This window comes from Protopterus annectens, chromosome 2.part1 (assembly GCF_019279795.1).
Source record: "Protopterus annectens isolate FY-2018-M chromosome 2.part1, PAN1.0, whole genome shotgun sequence".
NCBI classification, from domain to species: domain Eukaryota; kingdom Metazoa; phylum Chordata; order Ceratodontiformes; family Protopteridae; genus Protopterus; species Protopterus annectens.
Genome location: NC_056729.1, coordinates 1,223,552,088 through 1,223,576,394, shown reverse-complemented (window position 1 = coordinate 1,223,576,394; position 24,307 = coordinate 1,223,552,088). Strand labels below are relative to the sequence as shown.

General features: G+C 43.6%; 1 protein-coding gene across 1 annotated transcript in view; it reads left to right on the top strand.

The window, feature by feature from the left end:
• ATAD2B (ATPase family AAA domain containing 2B) overlaps window positions 1–24,307 on the top strand; it is a 4,508,062-nt gene that overhangs the window by 1,324,220 nt on the left and 3,159,535 nt on the right. Inside the window, exon 12 of the mRNA XM_044063554.1 lies at window positions 19,921–20,032. Within this exon, the coding sequence (XP_043919489.1) occupies window positions 19,921–20,032 (112 nt within the window). The remainder of the gene's footprint in view (window positions 1–19,920; window positions 20,033–24,307) is intronic.

Here is a 24,307-nt window from a genome sequence, read left to right as displayed (position 1 = left end):
TCCTTACTTGGACGACTGCTTAATTCAAGCAGAGAAAAAGGACATTCTACTACATCATCTGGCGTTTGTAAAAAGATTACTACCATGCCTAAGGTACACAGTCAATGAACAAAAATCAAAACTAGTACCCTCTCAACAGATAATATTCCTGGGTGCAAGCTTAAATACAACTGCCCGGATGGCTTATCTCACGCCAGACAAAAGAAGACAACTGACTACCTATTTCATTCTGTTGGCAACAAAGGCCCAGTTATCTGCAAGAAAAATTCTGCAGGCTTTGGGCTTCATGGCATCCTGCATTCTACTAATTCCATATGCAAGACTGTATATGAGGAAACTTCAGTGGTACCTAAAAAGTGTTTGGACTCAACATTGCCACAGCCTGGAAACAATAGTTGCTCTCATTCCCTGCCTACAACAGGAGTTTCGATGGTGGCCAAAGGCCTGTCACCAGAACAAGGGACAGCCATTCACTCTACCCCCAGCCACATAGACATTAACAACAGATGCATCGGATTATGCCTGGGTAGCCCAAATGGCAGGAAGATGTATTCAAGGCACATGGTCCACAAACCAAACGCATCTACATAGCAATCAAAAAGAGATGTTAGCTGTTCAAAATGCCCTGACAGCCTTCAAGGACCTACTTCATCCGGGACAACTACTGATGAAGACAGACAATACCACAGTCATGTGGTACATAAACAAGCAGGGAGGCACTCATTCCTACCCCCTTTGCAGACTAGCCATGACTTTGTGGGACACAGCATTGACTTACCAAGTACATCTGCAGGCACAATTCCTGCCAGGAAAGATAAATAGTCTGGCAGACGAACTAAGCAGAAACCTAATGGATCCCCACGAGTGGAAATTGGATCCACAAGTCTTCAGCATGATAACAAGGAAATGGGGATGTCCGGACATAGATCTATTTGCCTCACCTCACAATTGCCAACTAAAGAGATTCTGCACAAGGACTTCTCACAGACAAGCATGGAAAGTGGATGCCCTATCTTTCAGCTGGAAAAACTTAACAGTATATGCCTTTCCTCCTCTGCCTCTCCTCCCCAAGGTACTCCTAAAGGTCAGACAGGAAAAGCCGAAAATTATACTGATTACCCCAGACTTGGCCACACCAGTACTGGTATCCAATCCTAAGGAACTTGTCTCTATGCCCGGCCTGGACCTTACCTCAAGTGCCTCATCTACTGTCCCAGCAGAACAATTCGATCCTGCACAGCCAACTCGAGACCTTAAATTTGGCATCATGGCGGATAATGTAGTCATACAAAACACACCTCTCACTAAAGCTGTGATGGATGTCATTTTGGAGGCCAGGAGGCCTAGTACTAAAAAATCATATACTAGAAAATGGAAGAGATTCTGTGCTTGGAACCAGGCACAAGGAATTGACACAGCTGTACCAAACATTCCTCAGATTTTGCAATACTTAACTGAGATGCTGGACAAAGGCCTATCTTTTTCATCTATAAAAATTCATGCCTCTGCCATTTCGACTCATTACAATACAGAGCCACCAATCTTTTCTCATCCTTTATTAAGGCAGTACCTCAGAGGGGCCAAAAATCTAAGGCCTCCAAGGAGATCACCAACACCTGCATGGAACCTCAATTATGTCTTGGAAAAACTCACCCTGCCTCCTTTCGAGCCAGCCGCTGCAGCTGGTATAAAGTTTTTATCTTGGAAAACAGCTCTGCTCCTAGCAATAACTTCTGCAAGATGAGTCTCAGAGCTACAGGCACTCATGGCTGTGGAACCGCTTTATCATTTTTTATCGAGACAGGGTTTCTCTGAGGACAAACCTGACATTTATGCCTAAGGTAGTGTCCAGTGTGGCCCTTAACCAAACTATTCATTTGCCTACTTTTTAAGCAAACCCACAGAATAAGGGGGAGAGAATTCTGCATTCTTTGGACATACACAGACAGCTACTCTTCTTTTTGAACAGAACCAAAGCTTTCAGAAAGACAGAGCAATTACTAGTGGCATATGCTGCAGGATCACAGGGAAAGGCTATCTCAAAGCAGACTATTTCAAAGTGGATAGGCCACTGCATTCGTTTCTACTATTCACAACATGGCAAGCTCAGTCAGAGCAGCAGCCACTTCAGCTGTCTTCCTCAGGAAGTACCCACCAAAGACATACCCACTTATTTTACTGCAACAGTGTGAACACAAAGAACATAGTACAGGTGTACACTTACCATAAATGTAGATGTTCTGACTGTTGCAGTCCAGGTTACCCACCATCCCCCTTTTCTTTGCTGGAACTTATCTGTACTTCTCTGTTCTATACAACCTATGTGGTGTATTTGCTTGTAGATGAAGGCAAAATATATACTTTGGTGCATGCATGTTTTATTGACATATTTTTAGCCTACCCTTTTGGGGGCACCTGACATCTGGGGCAAGAAAAACTGAAGAAAATGGTGTCTGCTGCAACTTTTATACCCCTGGCGCACTGACGTCAGGGAAGAGGTGACAGCAACCGACGCCGGACCTAGACTGTGGAGTTCAGGCCGACTGAGGGTAGCCTGCTAGCAGGATAACCCAACTGTAATGACTGCAACAGTGAATACACTCGAACATCTACATTTATGGTAAGTGTACACAACTGTACTTTCTTCAGGCTCTGGAGTCTATGGCGGCAGCCATTCCAATTGTCCCCCTAACAAGATTGCATATGAGAATACTGTAGTGGCTCCTTTTGTCCCAATGGATATCCAATCTCCATCCCCTGAACGCACGGATTCTCATCACCAACTCTTGCAAGCAAGATCTCCTCTGGTGGTTGAGAACAGACAAAAATCTTTGGTGTCGCCCCTTCCAGACTCCCCAACCCAACACCACAGTGACCACGGATGCTTCCCTGATAGGGTGGGGGGCTACTTCCTAGGAAGGACAGTCCAAGGCACGTTGTCCAACGTAGAGGTCAACTTGCATGTCAATGTCCTGGAGTTGTGAGCGGTGCTGTTAGCGTTGCAGGCACTTCATCTGCTCCTTCTGTCAGGAACAGTTGCTATCCAGTCAGACAATATGTTGCTAGTCTGGTATATAAACAAACAGGGAGGGACCAAATCCTATCCCCTATGTTGCGAGGCAATGAGAATTTGGCATTGGGCGATAGCTTCCAACCGCTTTTTAATCACAACGCCTGTCCCTGGGAGCTCCAACATGATTGCGGACAGACTAAGCAGATGTATCCTCCGTCCCCACAAGTTGTCTGTCAACCCAATCGTGACGGCTGAAATCTTCCGCCGTTGGGACCAACCTTGTTGCGATATTTTCGCCTCCCCCTCAAACAAAAAATTGAACAGCTATTTTGCCCTCTTTCCCCACACAGGGAATCACCCAGAGACGCTTTGACTCACGATTGGCCCACGGGTCTCCTCTGTGCTTATCCCCCGATACCTCTGATACTCTTATTTCTAAGAAAAGCTATTTGGTTGAGAAGCAAGGTGATCCTCATTGCCCCTTTCTGGCCTTGTCAAGTGTGGTTTCCCTTCCTCCGACCTCATCTGTTACAACCTCTTTGAATCCTGGACACGTCAGGACCTAATATCCCACCCACAAGGGCTGACTTCCCCCAAATCTATCCACCTTCAGCTGACAGCTTGGTTTCCCCACTTCCATTAGTTGCCAGGCAGGAACCCTCTCTTCTTCTTTTGTCCGGGATATTATTCTGTCCTCCCACAAACCATCCACCAGAAAACTCTACAGAGATAAGTGGAAAAGATTCTCTATCTGGTCGAATAATCAGATGCTAGACCCCTATTCCACTCCTACAGCCACCATTCTTCACTATCTCTCAGAGTTGTTTAACAGTGGGGCATCAGCCTCTAATATTAGAGTCCATTTAGCAGCTATTTCCAATTTCCATAACTGTTCAGATGGGAGTCCCTCTTATCTCCATCCAACTCTGCAAAAACTTTCTCAAGGGAGTTTTCCGTAGTAGACCTCCTAGCAGGCAGCCTGTAGAGACATGGAATCTCTCCCAGGTTCTCCAGTGTCTCTCTCTACCTCCCTTTGAGCCTGTCGCGACATGTGATTGAAAATTTCTGTCATGGAAGTCTTTGTTTTTGGTGGTGGTCACATCAGCCAGACCGATATCTGAGTTACAAGCCTTATGCATATAAAGTCCGTATCTAATCTTCCATAAGAACGGAGTATCTCTTCATACTAACCCATCTTTTCTCCCCAAAGTGGTTTCCGACTTCTCTCTTAACCATTCCATTGAGCTCCCTGTATTTTTCCCCAACTACTCAGACAAAGGGGAATATTGCCTTCATTCATTGGATGTACATAGACAACTACATTTCTATCTAGACAGGACCAAGTCCTTCCACAAGTCGGACCAACTTTTCATTTCCTTTTCTGGTCCTAGACTGGGATGTGCTGTATCAAAAGTTAGTTTATCAAAATGGCTCTGAGATTGCATTACCTTTGCATATTCCCTTACTAATTAATCCAGACCTGATCAAATCAAAGCTCATTCAACTAGGGCCATCGCAACTTCGGTTGCCCTTCCATTCCAGGGCTTCCTTGGATGACATTTGTGCAGCAGCCATTTGGGCTAAACCCCATACCTTCATCAAGCATTACAAATTGGATCTGGTCTCTAGGGGAAGAGTGGCCTTCGGCTCAGTGGTGCTCAGGAATGTTCTTCCGTAAGGGCCACCCAGGTTCTCCAAGTAGCTTGGGATTCTGTCCCATCAGTGATGATTAGGAAGAAGATTAACAACTTCAGATAAAGAAGTTATGTCTTACCATCACGTGCCATCTGAGTTGTTGCTCTTCTTCCAGTCATCACACCCTCCCACCTTCCCCCACCAAAGGCTCCTGGAGGATCTTCTGGGTCCTTGTGGTGTTTCAGGGTTTCTGCGCAGGGATGGCCTCTGTCTTTCTGTTTCTTCTATATGTTGCATGCAATCTCGATCTGAGGTAACTGGGAGAAGGGCATTGTGGGTAGCAGCTTAGCTCGAGAGGTTTTGATGTACGTGAGCTTGGTATTAGGCCAACTCGGTTCCGAGGACTCTGAACCGAACCCATCAGTGATGACTGGAAGATCAACAACAACTCACATGGAATGTTATGGTAAGACATAACTTCTTTTTATCTTCCATGTGGACAGGGTTTCCCTCAGGACTAACCCATCTTTTATGCCCAAGGTGGTGTCTAGTGTGGCTTTGAAACCAGAACATTCATTTGCCTACTTTTCCCCTAAATCCTCAAAATAAAGAGGAAAGGATACTGCATTCTCTAGACGTGCACAGACAGCTTAGATTCTACAGGACTAAGCCTCTCAGAAAATCTGACCAGCTGCTAGTCAGCTTTGCTGCAGGGGCAGAGGGGAAGGCCATTACAAAGCAAACCATATCTAAATGGATAGCACACTGCATGCATTTCTGCTACAAGCACCATGGAAAACCTACCCCATAGGGGATAAGAACACATTCCACTAGGGCTGTATCTGCCTCTACTGCATTTCTCAGATGAGTCCCTACCAGGGACATCCTGGAAGCTGCAACCTGGAGCTTTGTACACACTTTCACCAAGCATTACCACTTGCCTATATTTTCTAAATCCAGAGCTGGATTTGCCACAACAGTCTTACAAGGCCTGATTGCCAGGCCTAATGCTTTTTAATCTACCTCTACCCTTACTTAGCTTTGGGAATCAACCCAAAGGTAATGACTGCAACTGTGAAACACAAAGAACATAGTACAGTTGTGTACACTTACCATAAATGTAGATTTTGAGTGTATTCACTGTTGCAGTCCTGGTTACCCTCCCTCCAGCCCCCTGATTGTCTTTGCTTTTGGCATATCTTATACTGTGTGTATTTGCTTTTTGTTGGGGGTGTTCTACACCATATAATTGCTTCATATTTTGGGGGCACCTGACATCTGGGGCGAGAAAAACTGACGTAATGGCATCAGCTGCATGTTTTATACCCCTGACGACCTGACATCATGGAAGAAGCGACAGCATCCGACGCATAAACCCAAGACTCTGGTATTCAGGCCAGCTGAGGGCTCCCTGCAGGCAGATAACCCAAATGTAATGACTGCAACAGTGAATACACTTGAAGATCTACATTTATTGTAAGTGTTACACAGCACAGTTGTACTGCTAAGCAGCGGAGTTCCTCCACTTCGAAATCAGGGAGTGGTAAGCCACCCCCTTATGGAAAGAACTCACAATGACTTTACACCTCCATCCCTTACCTCTGGTCACCTGCTTGTGCCTCTAGGAGGAAAACTCTCCTCCCATGCAAAAAAATGGGCCTCTATTACCAACGACAGATAGTTCCTCAACATAGTGTCCCAGGGATACAAATTTTATTTCCATACTCTGCCAATTCCAAAAGGGTTCCCAGACCTTTCTCAAAACCATTGGGCAGAGGCCAACAAGCAAGTCCATTCCCTGCTCTCCATGAGGGCAATATAGCCTGTTCCTGCAGACCAGATAGGTCAAGGTTTCTATTCCAGGCTTTTCTTGCTACCCTGAAAAGAGGGCACCTGGAGCCCAATCCTCTATCTATCAACTCTAAACACCTTCCTGGTGACACCAAATTCAAAATGCTCACCCTCCAGCAGCATCTTCCTATGCTTTCCAAGGATGCTTGGTTAGCCACCCTAGACATGAGAGGCCAGTCTACACATCCCAATCAGGGATTCTTGCAGGAAATATCTTTGTTTTGGGGCAGGATCTATCCACTTATATTTCTTTGCACTTCCTTTTGGCTTATCCACTGTTCCCAGAGTTTTCACAAAATGCCTGGCTCCAGCCATTGCTTTTTGCAGACGAAGGAATATTCAAATTTACCCCTACTTAGACGACTCCCGGATTCAGGCAGACAGGAAAAGCTGTTACAGAACCTGACTTTTGTTAAGGACCTACTGACCTCCCTGGGATACACTATAAACAAAAAGAAATCCAAACTAGTCCCCACTCAAAAAATTGTATTCCTGGGAGCAAGCCTGGACACAGCATCCCAGATGGCATTCCTTACTCCAGAAAAACAAGCCTACCTGACAGGCTATATCTCTCAACTAGCCACCAGAACCCAGTTATCCACAAGGAAAATCCTGCAAGCTCTAGGGTTCATGGCATCCTGCATTCTACTCATTCCATATGCCAGACTGCATATGAAGAAACTACAGTGGTACCTAAAAAGCCTTTGGTGTCAACACCCTCAGGACCTGGAAACTATCATAGCTATGATACCCTGTCTAAGGAAAGATTTTTCTTTGGTGGGCAGCAGCATGCAACCACAACAATGGTCTTCCCTTTTCACAACCCCACGCCGCCCGGACCCTAAAAACAGACGCATCAGATTATGCCTGGAATGCACACCTGGACGGCAGGTGCATTCAGGGCCATTGGAGCCCAAATCAAATACATTTGCGCATCAACCAAAAAGAGATGCTACCTGTTCAGCATGCTCTGACAGCTTTCAGACCCTTATTCTCCCCAGGGCCTCTACTGATCAAAATAGACAACACCACAGTGATGTGGTATATCAACAAGCAGGGAGGAACTCTCTTACCCTCTCTGCAGGCTTGCCATGATCCTTTGGCACATGGCTTCAGCCATGCAAATTCACCTAGTAGCACAATTCCTACCAGGCTCCCAAAACTCTCTGGCAGACAACTTCCTAGACCCACACGAGTGGCAGCTAGACCACAGCACCTTCAACCTTGTAGCCCAGATATGGGGTACCCCGAAGGTGGACCTCTTTGCCTCCCACAGCAATCACCAGCTCAGCAAATTCTGCACCAGGGAACCTCACTGCAATGCCTGGAAAGTTGATGGTCTATCCTTCCAATGGGTAGACCTCTCGTATGTATTTCCCCCTCTACCACTAATTTCAAGGGTACTGCTCAAAATACAGGAGGAAAGACCAAGGGCAATCTTGATTGCCCCAGAATGGCCATGCCAGCACTGGTACCCACTGCTGCTCAGCCTGTCACCCCTGCGACCATGGCACCTACCTCAGATCCCACCTCTCCTGACCCAGAAGAATGGAGAATTCATGCATCCACAATTGCAGACATTGAACCTGGCAGCATGGCTTATTCCCTGATCTCTTTTCCAGTTGCCAGCCTAAGCAAACAAGTCCTGAAAGTTATACATGAGGCCAGATGCCCCAGCACTAGAAAATCCTATGGTGACAAGTGGAAAAGGTATTTCACTTGGATCCAGGCTAAAGGAGTTGAAACAGCACAGCCGTCCCTACTTCTCATCCTGGATTACTTAGCAGACCTACTACACAGGGACCTATCCTTCTCTTCTATTAAAATTCATGCCTGTGCCATCTCTGCTCATTACAGCACAGAGCCACTTATCTTTTCTCATCCACTCATCAAACAGTTTCTAAGAGGGGCTAACAATTTAAGGCCACCCAGAAGAGCTCCTACCTCAGCTTGGGACCTTAACTTTGTATTGGAAAAGCTCACACTTACCCCCCTTTGAGCCTGCAGCTTCAGCAGAGTTAAAATTAATCTCTTGGAAAATGGCCTTGCTTCTGGCCATCACTTCAGCTAGAAGAATTTCAGAGCTACAAGCACTCATGGCTGTAGAGCCCTTCATCATTTTCCATGTTGACAGGGTCTCCCTCAGGACTAACCCATCTTTCATGCATAAAGTGGTGTCCAGTGTGGCTCTCAACCAGTCAGTTCATTTGCCCACCTTTTTCCCTAACCCACGAAACAAGGGGGAAGAATTCTGCATTCTCTAGATGTGCACAGATAGCTCAGATTCTACCTGGATAGGACTACATCTTTTAGGAAAACTGACCAATTGCCAGTCAGCTTTGCAGTAGGGGCAGAAGGCAAGACCATATCCAAATAAACCATCTCCAGATGGATAGCACACTGCATCCATTTCTGCTACAAACACCCTGGGAAACCACCCCTAAGGGGGGGTCAGGATGCATTCCACCAGGGCAACCTCCACCTCTGCAGCTTTTCTCAGAGGGGTCCCTACTAGGGACATCCTGGAGGCTGCAACATGGACTTGTGTTCATACTTTCACCAAGCATTACCACCTGCTTATCTTCTCCAAATCCAGGGCAAGCTTTGCAACCGCAGTCTTGCAGGGCATCCTAGCCAGCCCGTCTTCTTGACTGCCTCCACCCTTTTCTTCAGCTTTGAGAATCAACCCAAGTGTGATGACTGCAACAGTGAAACATGAAGACCATAGTACAGTTGTGTACACTTATAAATGTAGATGTTCGGGTGTATTCACTGTTGCAGTCCTGGTTTCCCACCCTCCCTCCCTCTTGTCTCTATCTCTTCCTCACTCCTTACAAGAAGTCTTTTGTTATTTACTTTCTACTGGTGGTGTTCTTCCACGATAACCTACCTCCCTGTTTGGGGGCTTCTGACATTTGAGGCAAGATAAACTGATGTAATGGTGTCGGCTGCCTGATTTGTTATACCACTGACAACCTGACGTCAGTCCTGGAACGACCACAACCGACGCAGAAATACTAAGCCTCTGGTATTGGGGCCGATTGAGGGCTACCCCTGGCAGGATAACCCAAGTGTGATGACTGCAACAGTGAATACATTCGAACATCTACATTTATGGTAAGTGTACACAACTGTACTTTACTTTTACTATCATGGTTCACTTGGCAGTGGTTTCCAATTTTCATGTGGGGGAAACTGTCACCCATTGCTTCACTAAAATTGTCTAAAACCTTCTTAAAGAGCACCTTTTCCTCTTATTTCCCCCCTTAGAGATCCTAGTTCCCCCTCTCAGGATTTTATCTCCGCCTGCAGGCTTTGAAGACACCCCCTTGTGAACCTGCATCTACAGTTTACCTGAAATACCTTTACTGGAAAACTCTGTTTTTGGTAGCAGTTACTTTTGGAGGAAGAGTATCGGATCTCCGTACTCTTTCCTGTAAAGTTCTTACTTGGTTTTCCACAAGGATCCACAAGTCCATCCTTTCTTCCTAAGATGGCTTCTGAAGCATCACTCAACCAGTTTGTCAATAACCCTGGTTTCTTTCTACTTTTGAAATAAAGGGGAGTGCATGCTACACCGTCCGGATATGCATTGTCTGCTTGTACTTAAATTGCCTTAAATATCTCATGAAGACTTAAGAGTTGGTTGTTTCCTTTTCTTCAGCAAATTGGGTAAAGGGTTATTCAAGTTCACACACACTCCCTGGTTAACGGAATGCATTTCTCATATCTATAAAGAGAAGGGATTGTCCTTGCCGGAGTGTAAGGCTCATTTCTACTAGGTCAGTCGCTACCTCTACTGACTTTTTGTCCAAAATACCAGTTGTTAACAGTTGTGATGAAACTACTTGGTTTTGAGTGTCTGCACCATCTTATCTCAGTATACGTTGGATGACCAGTCCAGCTTTAGAGCTTTCTTTGGTTTGGCTATACTCAGAAATAACATTCAGTGAGACCTCCAAAGATTTATGGTAGTGGGGATTCTGTCCCATCCTGAGGAGTAGACTGTTGTGGCACCATCAAACACACTTTTGCATTTAACCATAATGATAGATCTGTATTGTTTGCTTCTGTCCTTCCTCAACTCCCCTTCCACCATCCCCTTTCCAGGTATCATTTTTTCTTTGTTTCTAGAGTGTCCAAACTGATTGCTGCATGGCTTGGTCATGTACTCTTCAAGCCCTGTGTCAGGAACGATTGTTTTTCTGTAGTACGTGTTTCCTGCAGTAGTACTGTATAGTTATAGAACATTGGCAAACTCTCTCTGAGGTAATTTGCTAGCTTAAGGGAATTATGGGTAAGGGGAGCCTTGGATCCGAAGCCTGAGTGGCTGAAATCTGATCCATTAACCCATTTGTCAAGGAAGGATGGAAGCAACAAACATGGTTCTATCATTATTGTAAGTACATAACTTTCATTTTACTGATTCAACTGTTCATTCTGTTTACACTGACATCTGCAAGATGAGTATCTGAGCTGCAAGCTCTCTTGGTGGGTAAAACCCATCTGGTCCGCTGTTGGGATAGGGCATCAATAAGAATAAATAGGAATCTTTTGAATCATAAATTAAAGGACCCCAACTGCAGAAGAACCTTACACCAGTGGCGATGATTTGCAAGTAAATGTGGTGATATGCCATATGGTTCTTGGAACAATTATGTAGTTGGATACCATACTAAGTAGCCATTAAGAAGTGGTTAAAATGATTGCAAATCATCACTACAGGTGTAAACTCTTCTTGTAACCTGGGTAAGTAACTGTTTGGTTTGGTTATAAGCATTTGAATTAGGCCATGAATCTCCTTGTGTTCTTTCCTTATTCTTAAAATCGTATGAAAAGGATTCCACATTCCCTGTACATGCATAGACTGCTCTGGTGCTATTTTGGCAGAACCAGGTCTTTTAGAAAAGCCATCTGACTGTTTATTTTTTATGTTGGGACTAAGGAAAGGACAACCAGTGTCAAACAGATTTGCAGTTGGTTGCTATTGGCTTTTGTTATATCCACCATAATTGGTTCCAGGCAGTATTAAGGCTCACACTCCAAGTGCCCTGTCTTCTTGATGGCATATTGGAAAAGAGGTGTGGACTCTTGGCTTTCTAGAAAGCTACATGGTTCTCTGTGTATATACTTTTACAAGGAATTGCATAGTAAATTTGGTTACTGTTAGGGTTGATTTCTGTCACATTGATGCCTCTGTGATAAAACTTGTCTTATTTTTTTCCTGAAGTGGTACTTTCCCATCTCCATTTAAGTACACTAAGGTTTTCAACTCTGCTGCTTTTTCCTTCTCAAACAGACCAATCCGCAGTCAGATTGGAAGTGTGGGGAGAGAGGCAGAGCTATTGGAAGCTGTCCATTTGAGTCTTGGGTAAGATGTAACCCACATAGCCTAAAGGCTATTGCAGCATTGAGGAATTTGAACATCTGCTATTATGGTTAAGTGCAATTTTCATGACTGTACTTTCAGCAGGACTCTAAAATGTACTGGAGAGTTGCATCCATCTGTGTGAGATGTGATCATGATTTAATTGGGAATTTTGTAGCACATTTAAGCAGTGTCCTAAATTAGAAGAGTTTATGGGGGAAATACAGAACTTTATAATGTTAAGTCAGTTAAAGTGGTGATCACAGGAAAAGAGTAATCACCACAAGAAAATATCAAGCAAATTATGATAAAAAAAATGGAAACTTTATCATGAAATGTCAAGATACGAGGAATAAATGTGTTGAAATGGATACTTTGGACATTACAGGTGGAAGGGACATGTGAGCCATGAATAATATAGAGGATTATGATTGAGTTGACTGTTGTGACCTGTTTGTGTTCGAGGCATGGATGCCAAGAAATTAACTTGAGCCGAGTCTTGGCATCCATGTCGAGAACACATAAGGGATTGTGATCTTTGACACAATCATAATTCTTTGTAGTGCATGGCGTTTTAGGTGCTCCATTTATTACTAAGGGGTAATTTTTAAGGGGTAAAAATGTAAATGTTTTACCCGGGTTAAAGCTGTAAAACACTTAACAATGTCAGAGAGGTAGTGTCATGCAGTCAGGTTTACACTTAATTCCGTACCTCTCAGCTGTCCAAATTATTGCAGGACATCCAGGTTATTGCTTCAGATTTTTTTTTTGTTCCCCGTAAAATGTGTTTTTTGGACAAACCGCCGAGGGTTGAAGTCACTAAAGAAGGACGTAAATTTGAGTTTCAGCATTCACTTCAGATTATGCAAGCCTGCACCCATGCTGTTCTGGCAACTCTTATTTATTTAATTTTACAGGAAGTAAGGGGCATGTTAAGGATACAGACGGCAGGCAGAAGTTAATGTTTTTTCTGCCGCTGTCATTTCCTAATCTGTACAGGTAGATTTTATTGCCTGGCACTAGACCTGACCTTAACTTTAGCAGGTGGTGTGTAATTGTTAAGATCGGGTTGCACACCATTCTGGCTCTTAACTGGTTTGTCTTTTTCCAAATATTGAAGCGTAATCAGCAAGGTCTTTGCACTACAATAATTTTAAGATTGTGTATGTACTACATTGTGAGATTTTTCCTATAAAGCCTTTCTGATAAATGTAACCTATAGGAAAGTACAGTATGTTCCACAGGAGTTTATGTACATGCTATTATTTGATTGATAATTAAAAGACTTGGTTGTTCTGTAGTGTTTGTAAATTGATCATAGCAGGAAAATGTTCACATTTTTTGAAAAAAATGGTGTATTGACTTGGCTCATGTCTTCCCCTCAGCCTTGTTTTTTTGCAATTTTTTAACTCCTTAGGATCCCATACCTTTGTAGATTTGTAAGGGCAGGTCAGGACTTCAGCTACTCTGAGGCACTGAAGGCTTCTCTATGTTTTGGGGAAAGTATGGTCTTTTCCTTTTCTTTTCTTCTATAAGAGGATGGGCAGTTTTTATGGTCCTTCACTCATTTTGCCATCTGTCTTGGTTTTGGGGGGGGGGGGACTTTGGATCCTGTCCCTTTCTGTTTTTGGATGGAGTCTGGAGTGTGGTTCTCTGGGATTTTTCGCCATCCAAATTCATGGATTTTCTTTGTGGTTGTCCTACCTGGAATTTCTGGTCCTTCAGTCCTTTTTATAGTTTGAGTTTAGAAGAGCTGGACTGTGTGTCTGGAGGCTGAGGCATGTAGGAAATTGATGTTTCAGTCTGAAGTGGTGGGGAAACCATTTCCTCATATTCTTCTGGGTCTCCAAACCGGGAGGGGTCTGGAAGTAGTCTTGTCCTCCATTTTCTTTTGTGGTTTGGCAGTAGTTCCTATTACATTTTCCTCTCTTTCTCTTGTGTGTGCGTCGTCTCAGTGTGCTCAGGCATGTGGAGGAATTGTAGTCTGGGAAACCAAGGTTGCATAGAGTCAGATAGCCTGTATTCAGATGTTCCTGGGAAGCTGTCTTGGTCTAGCTTAGGGAAGTGCTTCCATTATTTGCTTGACACCCAGTTACACCTTAGGGCTCTTCCCAGGACCTTATTTACCTGATCTAGTCCTGTGAGGGCACTTAGGCATCTAGTGAAGCCTGACATTTGGATTTTTAAATAAAAATTGTTCCTAATTTAGATGGTGGTACCATGTAACACCCCAGTCAGCCTATTACATATGATTGTTAATGTTTTGATTGTGTGTTTCTTGGTTTTCTTACAAGCATTCCAGGACAACATTCTGCTCACTGCCTTGCTGAAGGCAAGGACTTAATCCTAGCTATGACTAGTCAAACATATCCTTTGAGTGTTGCCTTCCCCCATCTGAAGAACTCTTTTTCTTTGAGGGCCTTACCTTCATGTTTGGCAGGCTTACAGTTTGCCCATCCCCTATCGAGCCTTGCAGAACAGGCAGCGTTGAGAGTTTATCCTTGTGAATTTAACTCCCTTTCTAGCAACTCCACCTCAACTTGAGGGTTTCCAGAGGTGAAAGCTTGTAGATTTGGGAATACTCTTGGGGTTGAATTCTCTCACCTTGATGTTCATAGGTTCATAGGTTCATACTAGGCTATCTGCCCTAGGGCATTTATAAGCCTAGCCAGAGTTGTGTGGCTTTCACCACCCCTTAGGTTGAAGAATACTATACCCATTAGTTTGCCGTGCCTCTGTCCAGCAGTGATACAGAGATGATCCCCGGGGTAAACCTACTATCTCCCATCCACTGGTTAAGATTCCTCTTGAACAGAGCCAGCGAGGTGCTCTGTCTCACATGGACCGGGATTCTGTTCCACAGCATAGGGAGTCTCTGGGTGATGAATCTGTCCCTCCAGCACATCCTATTTATATCCGTGTTGAGGTTTAAGTCTCTTGCTCTTGTGGCTCTGGTGGATTTGGATTTTTTGAGGTGGAGCATGTCCATTAATTCCGGGTTGGACATGGCCTTGTATGTCAGGCACAGGTCACCTCTGAGCAGACGGTATGCGACTGAATAGAGCTGGAGTTTCTTCAGTCGGGAAGCATATGGCATATTTTTGAGCCCCTTTATCCTTTTGGTGAGGAACTTTTGGGGTCTTTCCAATTGCTGCAGGTGTCGGGTAAGATGCATTCCGAATGGGGCATTGTACTCAATCATTGGTCTGATAAGTGAAGAGTACAGGGGAACAATGACCTCCCTTGATCTGGATGTGAATCCCTTCATAATCAGGTGGGCAATGTAGAAGGTCCTCCTAACCACTTTGGCAATGTGAGTGTCAAAAGAAAGGTTACTGTCAACTTGGGTCCCCAGGTCCCCGATGACCTCTTCTGTGCTTAATGGATTGCCACCTATGTGGTAACTTGGGGTTACCTTGTTTTTCCCGAAGGGTATGACTATACATTTTTTGGCGTTTAGCTTAAGGCCATGGCTCTGGCACCAGTTATCCGTTTCTATCGGACCTCTCTGAAGGATATCTGTGTCTGATGGATTTTCAACTATGGCGCCCAGTTTGCAGTCATCTGCAAACTTTGTCAGCCGCAATCCTCCTATGTTTGCCTGCACTTCTGAAAAGTAGATGCCGAACAAGAGGGGGCCCAGGACTGAGCCCTGTGGGACACCGCTTGTGACCGGCTTGGAGTCTGACATGGCACCAGCAACTCTAACCCTGTGGGTTCTGTCCTTGAGCCAATTTGCAACCCATCTTGTGACATATGGGTTTACATTTAAGCTGGTGAGCTTTTCTATGATACCCGAGTGGGGTATTGTCGAAAGCTTTTGCAAGGTCAAGGTAGGCTGTGTGAACTGCCTTACCCTCATCAATGGCCTTGGTGACTGTTTCAAAAAAGTCGACCAAGTTCAAGAGGCATGATCTGCCCTTGACAAAGCCGAATTGGGTAGGATCCAATGTCTGTAGGTCCCCTACGTCTTTATTTATGAGTTCCATTATGATCCTCTCCATAGCTTTGCAGACCAGGCTTGTTAAGCTTATGGGGCGGTAATTACCAGGGTCCGTAGAAGCACCGCCTTTGTGGAGTGGGACCACAGTTGCCGTACGCCACTCTTTGGGTACGTATCCTGTGGTAAGGCTAAGATTAAACAGCAGCCTTGTGTGGGTTTAGTTCCTCATTGAGTTCGTGTAGCACACAGCCGGGGACACCATCCGGTCCCATTGATGCTGTGTTTTTAGCTTTAGCGAGAGCAGCTCTCACCTGGGCATTTGAGATGATTGGGAGGCTACACTCTGCTGGGATAGATATTTCCCCTTTTGGGGGGGAGGCAGGGGAGAAATTTTCACTGAACCTGTCAGCCAGTATGTTTGCAATGTCTGTGGGTTCAGTGATTTTTGTATCATTTTGGACTAATTCTGAGCATATCTGGGAGTTTCCACCCAGATTTCTAACATAGCTAAAGAAGGCCTTGTGATTGTCTTTTGAGTCCTTGGCGATTTTTCTCTCAAAGTTGGCCTTGGATGATTTTATGAGTGATCGTAGTTTTTTACTAGTATTGATCAGAGATGTCTTCCCTTTTAGGGATTTTGCTCTATCTTGTAGTAGCTTTCTCCTCTTGTTGTAAAGTTTGTTTACGGCTGGGGTCCACCAGATCGGGCGCTTGCCTTTGGTGGAAAGGGTCTTGATTTTATTTGGGATTGCTTGATCCATGCAATCCTGGAGGTGCTCGAGAAAGCATTTGTAAGGGATTCAGCAGCGTGGGTTGTGGTTTCCAATGGCTCAGGGGCCTTGAAGGATACCACACCAGTCTTAAGAAGTGTGAAGTTGGCTTTTGAGAAGTTCTTCACTGTGGTCTTTTTGTTGGGGTGGGGCGGGATGTGGATCTCCAGTGAGATTAGTTTATGGTCTGATCTCACCAATGAGGGATATACTTCCGGTGTGGAGCATTTTGTCCCCATGTTTGTGATGATCAGGTCTAGTATATTTTCACCTCTTGTGGGAATGGTGACAAGTTGTTCCATAGCATTTGAGTTTATGAACTCCAGGAACCTTTGGGCTAGGGTATTGGGGCTTGAGTAATGTTCCCAGTCTATGTTTGGGTAGTTGAAGTCACCCAATATGATGGTGTTTGGAGAGACATTTATACTCTCCAGTGTCTTCAGGAAGGCTGTGTGGGGTTCCTGAGTTTGAGAGGGTGGCCTGTAACATGCTACAAACTGTAGAGCAGTTTTGCCTATGGTTAATTGCACCTGAATGGTCTCTGATGCTTTGTGAGTTGCCACCAGCCTGGAGGTGTGGGTATCCTTGATGAATATGGATACACCCCCTCCTTTTGTGGTACGGTCCGGGTTTTGGGGCCGGAACGCATGATGTGAGGTAAAACCTGATAGTGCCGGGGTGCTCTCAGGAGCCTTGAACCAGGTTTCAGTCACAGCACAGACATTGATGTTCTCCATACTGAGGAGGGCTTTGAGGCGTGCATCTTGAGATTTAGACTTCTGGCATTGAGCAGCATTACCCTTAGTTTTTTTCCATTATTGTTTTTTAGGGCGGTGGGTTTAGAATTTGAGCATTGTCTAAAAAAGGCACTATGGGGGTGGCAAGAGCCTTTGCCAATATCCGGAAACCCAGGGGTGACAGGTGCAAGCCTTCCCTTGCGAAGCAGCGTGGCTTGTCAAGCATGTCATTCCAGGCAGACAGACATTGGATCCCCTTAGAATGACACCAGAAATTAAGCCAATTATTAAAACTGATCATTTTGTCTCTGTATTGTGGCATCATTCTTGGTGAAGGTAGGATACTGCTCAGGGTCAGGGTCATACCAGCCTGGGCTACATAATCTGAGAGCTCCTTTATGTCTCTCTTCATGTAGTCCAGGGAGGTACATCTCAGGTCATTCACACCGGCATGGACAATGACTGAGTCATACTTGTACTTGCTGTGGAGTGACCTGAGTGCTTGTGTTATGTGGCGGATTCTAGCGCCCGACAGGCAGCTTACTGTGACCCTCTCCTTGTTCAGTCTGGTGAGTGGGACGTCAGTGTGTCTGACTATGGAGTCACCTATGACAAGTGTGTCTGGCATTGTGTTTGGCCTTAAGGGCTGTGACTGATTTGCACACTGACTTTGTGATCTGTGTGTTGCTTGTGTTATGTCATGAGGTGGCAGTTGTTTGGGTGTCTGCTTTGGAGGCCTCTGCTGTTTTGGTAGATTTTTGATCAGTGCCTCCGAGTATGTCTTTGTGTGTTTATGTGTTTGATTTGTAGTTGTGATGGTTCTATGTGAGACTGGGTTTATGGTGTGTGTGGTTACCTTCTCCTCCTGTCTGGTTTTGCCAGTCCTGAGTTGAGAGAGCTCAGCCTCCAGTTTGGCTATATAGTTGCATCTCTCGCATGTATTTGTGTTTTGTGGGAGAAGGAGAGGGTTGTCTGTGTACATGAGGCAATTGTAACATTGCCTCAATATTCCCAGATTCACCAGCTGAGCAGGAGAGGATGCTCTGATAAACTGGTCATATTTTTGTCCTGGAACTGGTGCTTTCCTGTCCCCATTTCTTTTAAATACAGTAAGTGGAAAGGGAAAAGAAACCTGTCACTTCCTGCAGAGGCTTTTCCTTTTCCACTAAGTGACTGTGCTGGTTTGTTAGATGGATTGGTTATTTTTCTTCATATCCTCTGGGAAAACAGTTGCCAGCTTTAATTAGTGGGGTGGCTGTTTTCACAGCTCCATTGTGCAGTGCCACCTGCTAGCCCTTGCTGTGGCTAGCACCAACTCCTGTCTTAGGGAAGCTGCCTTAAGTGCTTTGCTTATTTTGTCCTTCAGCAGACTAATTTGCAATGCTCCATATATTCCTGTATTAGCATCCCTATCTTTGCTCTTGGAGTAGGTTGTCTGTTCTCCAGAGCTTAGTCTTAACAAGCTTCAATTGGTATGGGCTTCTGGCTGCTTTCTTGCAGTCAACATATTGCTTGGGTTCATTGTGAGCGTAGGACACATCCACAAAGGGTTGTCAATATTGCATAAAACAGGTATATTCTTAGTGTCATTTGCTGCATGGAATGTCTCTCTGTGATCGAGTCAGCAATACTCTTTCATTGTTCACTGCCATATGAGCAGTTCTTTCAGCTAATCTAGACTTCTGTAGTTCTCTGTTTTCCTCTCTCGATTTTTTGCATAAGAGAACTTGTTAGTGACTGGGATGAAATGGTAGCTACAGAGGATGACTTTAATTGTATATTTAGCACACAAGGGCATCATCAGGAGTGCCCGTCTATGCTGAAGTGCAAGAATTTCTTGAAAATATAATACTGAATGCAGATTGGCTTGGAAGATCTCATCAACCATTTTATCAATTCAGGAATGCCTTCTGTTATGTTTCCTTCCCACTTCAAATGGATAATTGTTCCACCAGCCCTGGCTGTTGGAGTTCTCTGTAAGATGGACCAGTATGTGTGACATACTTCTCAACTGTCCAGATTTTAGATTAACACCCCTAATTTGTTTTCAACATTTTATTCCGTCGCTCTTAAAATTGGAAATTTATTTTGAGAAGTTCTCAGTAAATAGTACTAACATCTAAAAAATGCCCTTAACGTGAGGCCTTTTGCCTAATAATGTTTTGTCTTCCCTCTCAAAGTAAAATTTGAGCAGTATTGTATTTTATTATTTTTCTAGCAATTTGTATTGAGACTGTTTATTTTGCATTGCAGGAAGGTGCTTCTTGGTGGCATGGAAACACACACGGGTTGGGTTCTGGCAGTGTGCACTGAAGTAGATGATGGTTTGTTATGATTCATGTCAGTATGCATATTATGCATCCCCTTGAACACAGAACGTATACATTTTTTTTTACAGATTTTTAATTTGAGATAATTAGCCCATCAAAGAATCCATCGAGGGGGTACCTCTTGTATCTACAGATATTATAGACGCTTATTTATTAATTTTGGAATTGTCACTGACCCATTTGGGAGTGTGTCCCGTGTGTTCTCCTGCCATGGAGATTTAACTGAAATAATTCATATTCCTGTTAAAATATATTGCATTTATTTTCTTACAGATGTTTGCCAGTCAATTTAAGGGCTGAAGATTTAGCAAGTGGGATTTTGCGTGAGCGTGTCAAAGTTGGTGCCAGTTTAGCTGACGTGGATCCTATGATTATAGATACATCAGTAAGTATTTTCTGTTTGTAGGAATAACTGCATAGAAAATTAAGTATGCATCAAATTGCAGTAGCTGGGCATTAGAATTTATAGTCTGATTTCTGGGTTTAAAAGTATTTTAGCTTTGCAGTAAACAAAGAATTTGATCTGGTCCTGTATGGACACTGTAACAGAAAGACTATTGCCTTGGTTCCTTTTCTGCTGCTAACAAATCACCATACAAGCTCAGTCTCTGCCCCTATCCTAATACTGGTCTAAGGAAATGCTCCGGATCTCGTTGCACTTTTAGCATTGTACACTGTGAGCTTGAGTTTTTGAGGGTGCCCCCCCCCCTCCAAGTTATTGTTCAGATATGTGGTGTTCCTGTTCATTCCAGCTGTCCAATCTGACATGGTCCTCAAGTTACTGCTTGGATTCCATCTGGCCGAAACAGAGCTCAAGCCCTTTTAAGAATTCTTCCTTCCCATAGTTCATCTTCCCACCTAGTTAGCTCAGATTTTGTTTGCTGGCTTGACAAACAGCAGCACAATCTGTAACAGATAAGTGTTCAAACTCGTGTAATTCAGACAAATATTTCTCTATGTGCTCCACTTTGATGAGTAGTTCCTAATAAGTTAGTTCTTGATAGTACCTTTAGTCCTTAACTGTTTTTGTGGTCTTTCAGAATTTTTCCGATCAAATTAAAAATTAAGCTCCTTGGTGTTTGCTGCTGTCTTCCTTCTCCTTTAGGATTATAGTGTGTATAAATTATACACCGCAAATTAGACTTGGTTTATAATTAATATTAGTTATTAGGCTGTTAATGATATTCAATCATTGATGGTTCATGTTTGGTGTGTTGCATTTCTCTTGCTGCAGAGTGGTTAAGTTTCAGTTCTTGAAGTGTTTGGTATTTAAGCTTTCTGTTAGATTTGGAGATGTAAACAAGCTTCAAAAAGTGTCCCTAAAGTGGATATAAGTTTCCTCCTCAGGATCTTCATGTTTTGCGTGTAGTATGCCTTGGGATCACTCAGCTCTTCCTTCCTTGTAAGATCATCCCTACTTTCTTTGTAGCTAAGGCTTTAGCAGATTGGAGGAACAAACATATTCTTAAAGGCCTTTTTCTTCTGGATCCAGAGCCTTTAAAGTCTAAGAAGCAGGTAAAAAACAAGGAGGTCTTATAAAAAAAAAAAAAAAATAGATCTGCTAAAACCTTTGTCGCTGCTTCAACTCAGAAAGCCCCATAGGTTTAAGGAGCATAGGGCACATACCCCTACCTGTACAAAAAGCAGGCTGGTGACAAGTTGCAGTATTTTGGAGTAGATCTGAAGCTGATTCAGATCACCTTGTGCAGAAATTTCTCAAGACCCTGACTGAAATGGGGGCCATTTCACCCGCTTGGATGCCAAAGGTGATTAGATCTTTCCATTTCACCCCTTTCTAGGCTTCACTGGTCTGACTCTCTGCTCTGGCTGAATTCCCCCATCATTATTTGAAGAAGACCTTTCATGTACCACTCTTCATTGGTGGTAGCGGCACATGCCTTCTGTCTCTGGGGTGAGGTGGAGGGGACATTTTCAGGGGAGGATGGTTGAAGATACTTTGTCAGCAAGAAGCCAATTTTTATATCAGTTTCCTTGAATGAGGGCAGTTGTTCTTTCTTTGTAGTAATGTCAGGACTACTGGCTTCCATGGTTTGATTTCTATCCAGATCGGCAAAATGTCTGTCATATAGTCTATCCACAAACAGGCTTCTATCCTCTATACAGAGAATCTATGAGAGAGTGGCATTGGGTGATTGGTTCGCATCACTGATAGCAATGCACATTTGCCAGGAGAACCAGCTTCCTTGAGGACAGGCTTAGGAGTTCTGTCCTAATGCCTTGAGTGGTCTTTTCAATCCAGTAGTTACTCATCAGATTTCTGATTGCTGTGGCCAGCCTTGCTGTGACCTCTGTACTTCCCAGTGAATGACATGTGCAGCAGCTTCTTTGGCCTGATTACTCAAAAAGGACATTCCATAAGAGAAGCTGTAGTTGGGCAGTGGTCTGATGAAATCCTTTTTGGAGGCCTTCCCTCTGCCCCTTTTCATATCCATACTTTTGCAGAATGTGACAAGATTCAAAGCCATCATAATCTTCTTTGCACTATGCTGGTGCAGGCTAACAAACTGCATTTCAAATTTTTGCGTTTTTGTAACTTAAAATGTTAATTTAAGTATGAATTTTACTGCATCTAAGTGATGCTCATTGTTAATAGTGCATTATTACTCATTTGTTAATTATTTGTTGTGCCTGGTTAACAGACTGTAAATTAAAGCAAATGTAACTCCCCTACTGAAGCCTTGCATCAGGGAATCCCCTTTGCTCCTGGATCTCCGTACTTTACCTGTATTTACTCAATCTGAATTTGACCTCAGTTTCTCCATTTCCAAGAATGGTCAAAGATTCTTCCTTGTCTCATAATGTTACTCTTATTCTCTGTGCATCTCAGAAAGATTCTGTGCACAAGATTTACTGCAGCAAACAAACATTTTTCTGTGTTGGTGGCTACTCTGGGACTAGATCATTTTAATGTTTCTGTTACAGGTATTCAACTGTTACTATCATATATGTTTGAATTGGGCTCCATTTACTCTACCGTTTAAGTCCATTTATCAGCCGTATCCAATTTTTATAACTGAATTGATTTTCATTCCTTAGGTTCTCACAAACTATGCAAGGTCTTTCTGAAAGGATCTTTCCTTGTCCTCCTAGTAGCATATGCCTCTCAACTGAAATTTGTTGCATGAACAACTATATTTCTTGTGCCAGTCATCTAAGCAGGAAGAATTTCAGTTACAGGCTTTGTCTTCAGATCCACCATATTTGATCTTAAGGGCAGAGTATTTCTACATAACAGATCTATTCTTCATACCCAAGGCGGTGTCTGACATAAATTTGAACCAGACTTTTTACTTAACAGTATTTTTTCTGAACGATTCCATTAAAGGTAAATCTATTCTTCATACATCTTTGATGTTCACAGATAACTAAGATTTTACCTTCAAAGAACCAAATCATTGAGGAAAAATTCTCAACTGTGTTTCCTTGGTTACAGATAGGCGTAGGTCAAAAGTTTCAAAGGTATCCCTTTCCAGCTGGCTGTCCAATCACATTTCTTTGCGTACTCTATACACATTTGACCTTTGCCATTTAAGTCGCAGCTTCTTTCCACTAGGTCTGTCTCCACTTTCACAGCTTTCTTTAGGAATTCGTCAGTTGATGAAATTTGTGTTACAGCAACCTGGTATACGTTGCATACCTTTGTGGACATTAGAAATTGGATATTATTTCGAGGTGTAGAGCTTCATGTGGGTTGACTATCCTCAAATGACCCTGTCTGGAAAATACTCAAGTATTTGGTAACTTGAGAGTTTAACATGTATGTTTTATCAGATGGATGGCATGAATAGGGTACAATAGTATCTACTTGGCATAATGCTAGATCCTTTAATCCATGTCTGTCAAATAAGACATCTCTCTTGCTATCCCCTTCCAAATTATCATTTCAGGAAGACTTGGAATACTGTTCTAGGCTCTTCAACTAATTTTTCTCTTCTCAGCTAGCCTTTCTTTTATTTTTAGGTGGCAAACTATATTTAGGGTGCTAACTGCACGGGTGCAATAAGGGCGGATGCTCAAGGCTGGAGCATCAGTTTTTCTTTATCTGATCCAACAAGTGGCCCAAAGGCCCTTCATCTGTATCAGACAGATGCAGATGAAAGGATCTGGTGTTATGGTAAGTGCATAACTACTAATGTCCTCCTATTCATATGCTGCAATATTCATAACATGCAGGAGTCCACCCCTGGCTGACTCATATGTCCGGCCAGTGTACAAAAGTCTTAATGCTGCTGTGTGGTATGTGTAATGCTGCACATCTGCTAGTGTACGTCAGCCATAAAGAGACATTGGGTGTAAAGCTGATGTCAGCACGTACCAACCTCCACACTTTTCTGCTGCCTGCCGATTTTCTGCTCCAGTTGTTTTGGTTTAGATAAGTACCCCATTGGGGCTTTTTCTTTAAATTTTGGATACTGCTTTATGCTGTGATTACATGCCAAGTTGGAGCTGGAAGTGTCAGTGTGGAAGGCAGATTCTACATAAGGATTCATTCAATCTCTGCTTGCTTTGCTTAGGCCCAAAGCACGACCACACCATCTGTGGTATCTGTAAGGTCTTTGTACCCATAATTCTCTACAGCCATCTAACTTACCTAAAGTTATATCTTGAGAGTCAGTGTCTTATGCGTTTAGCGTGCGAT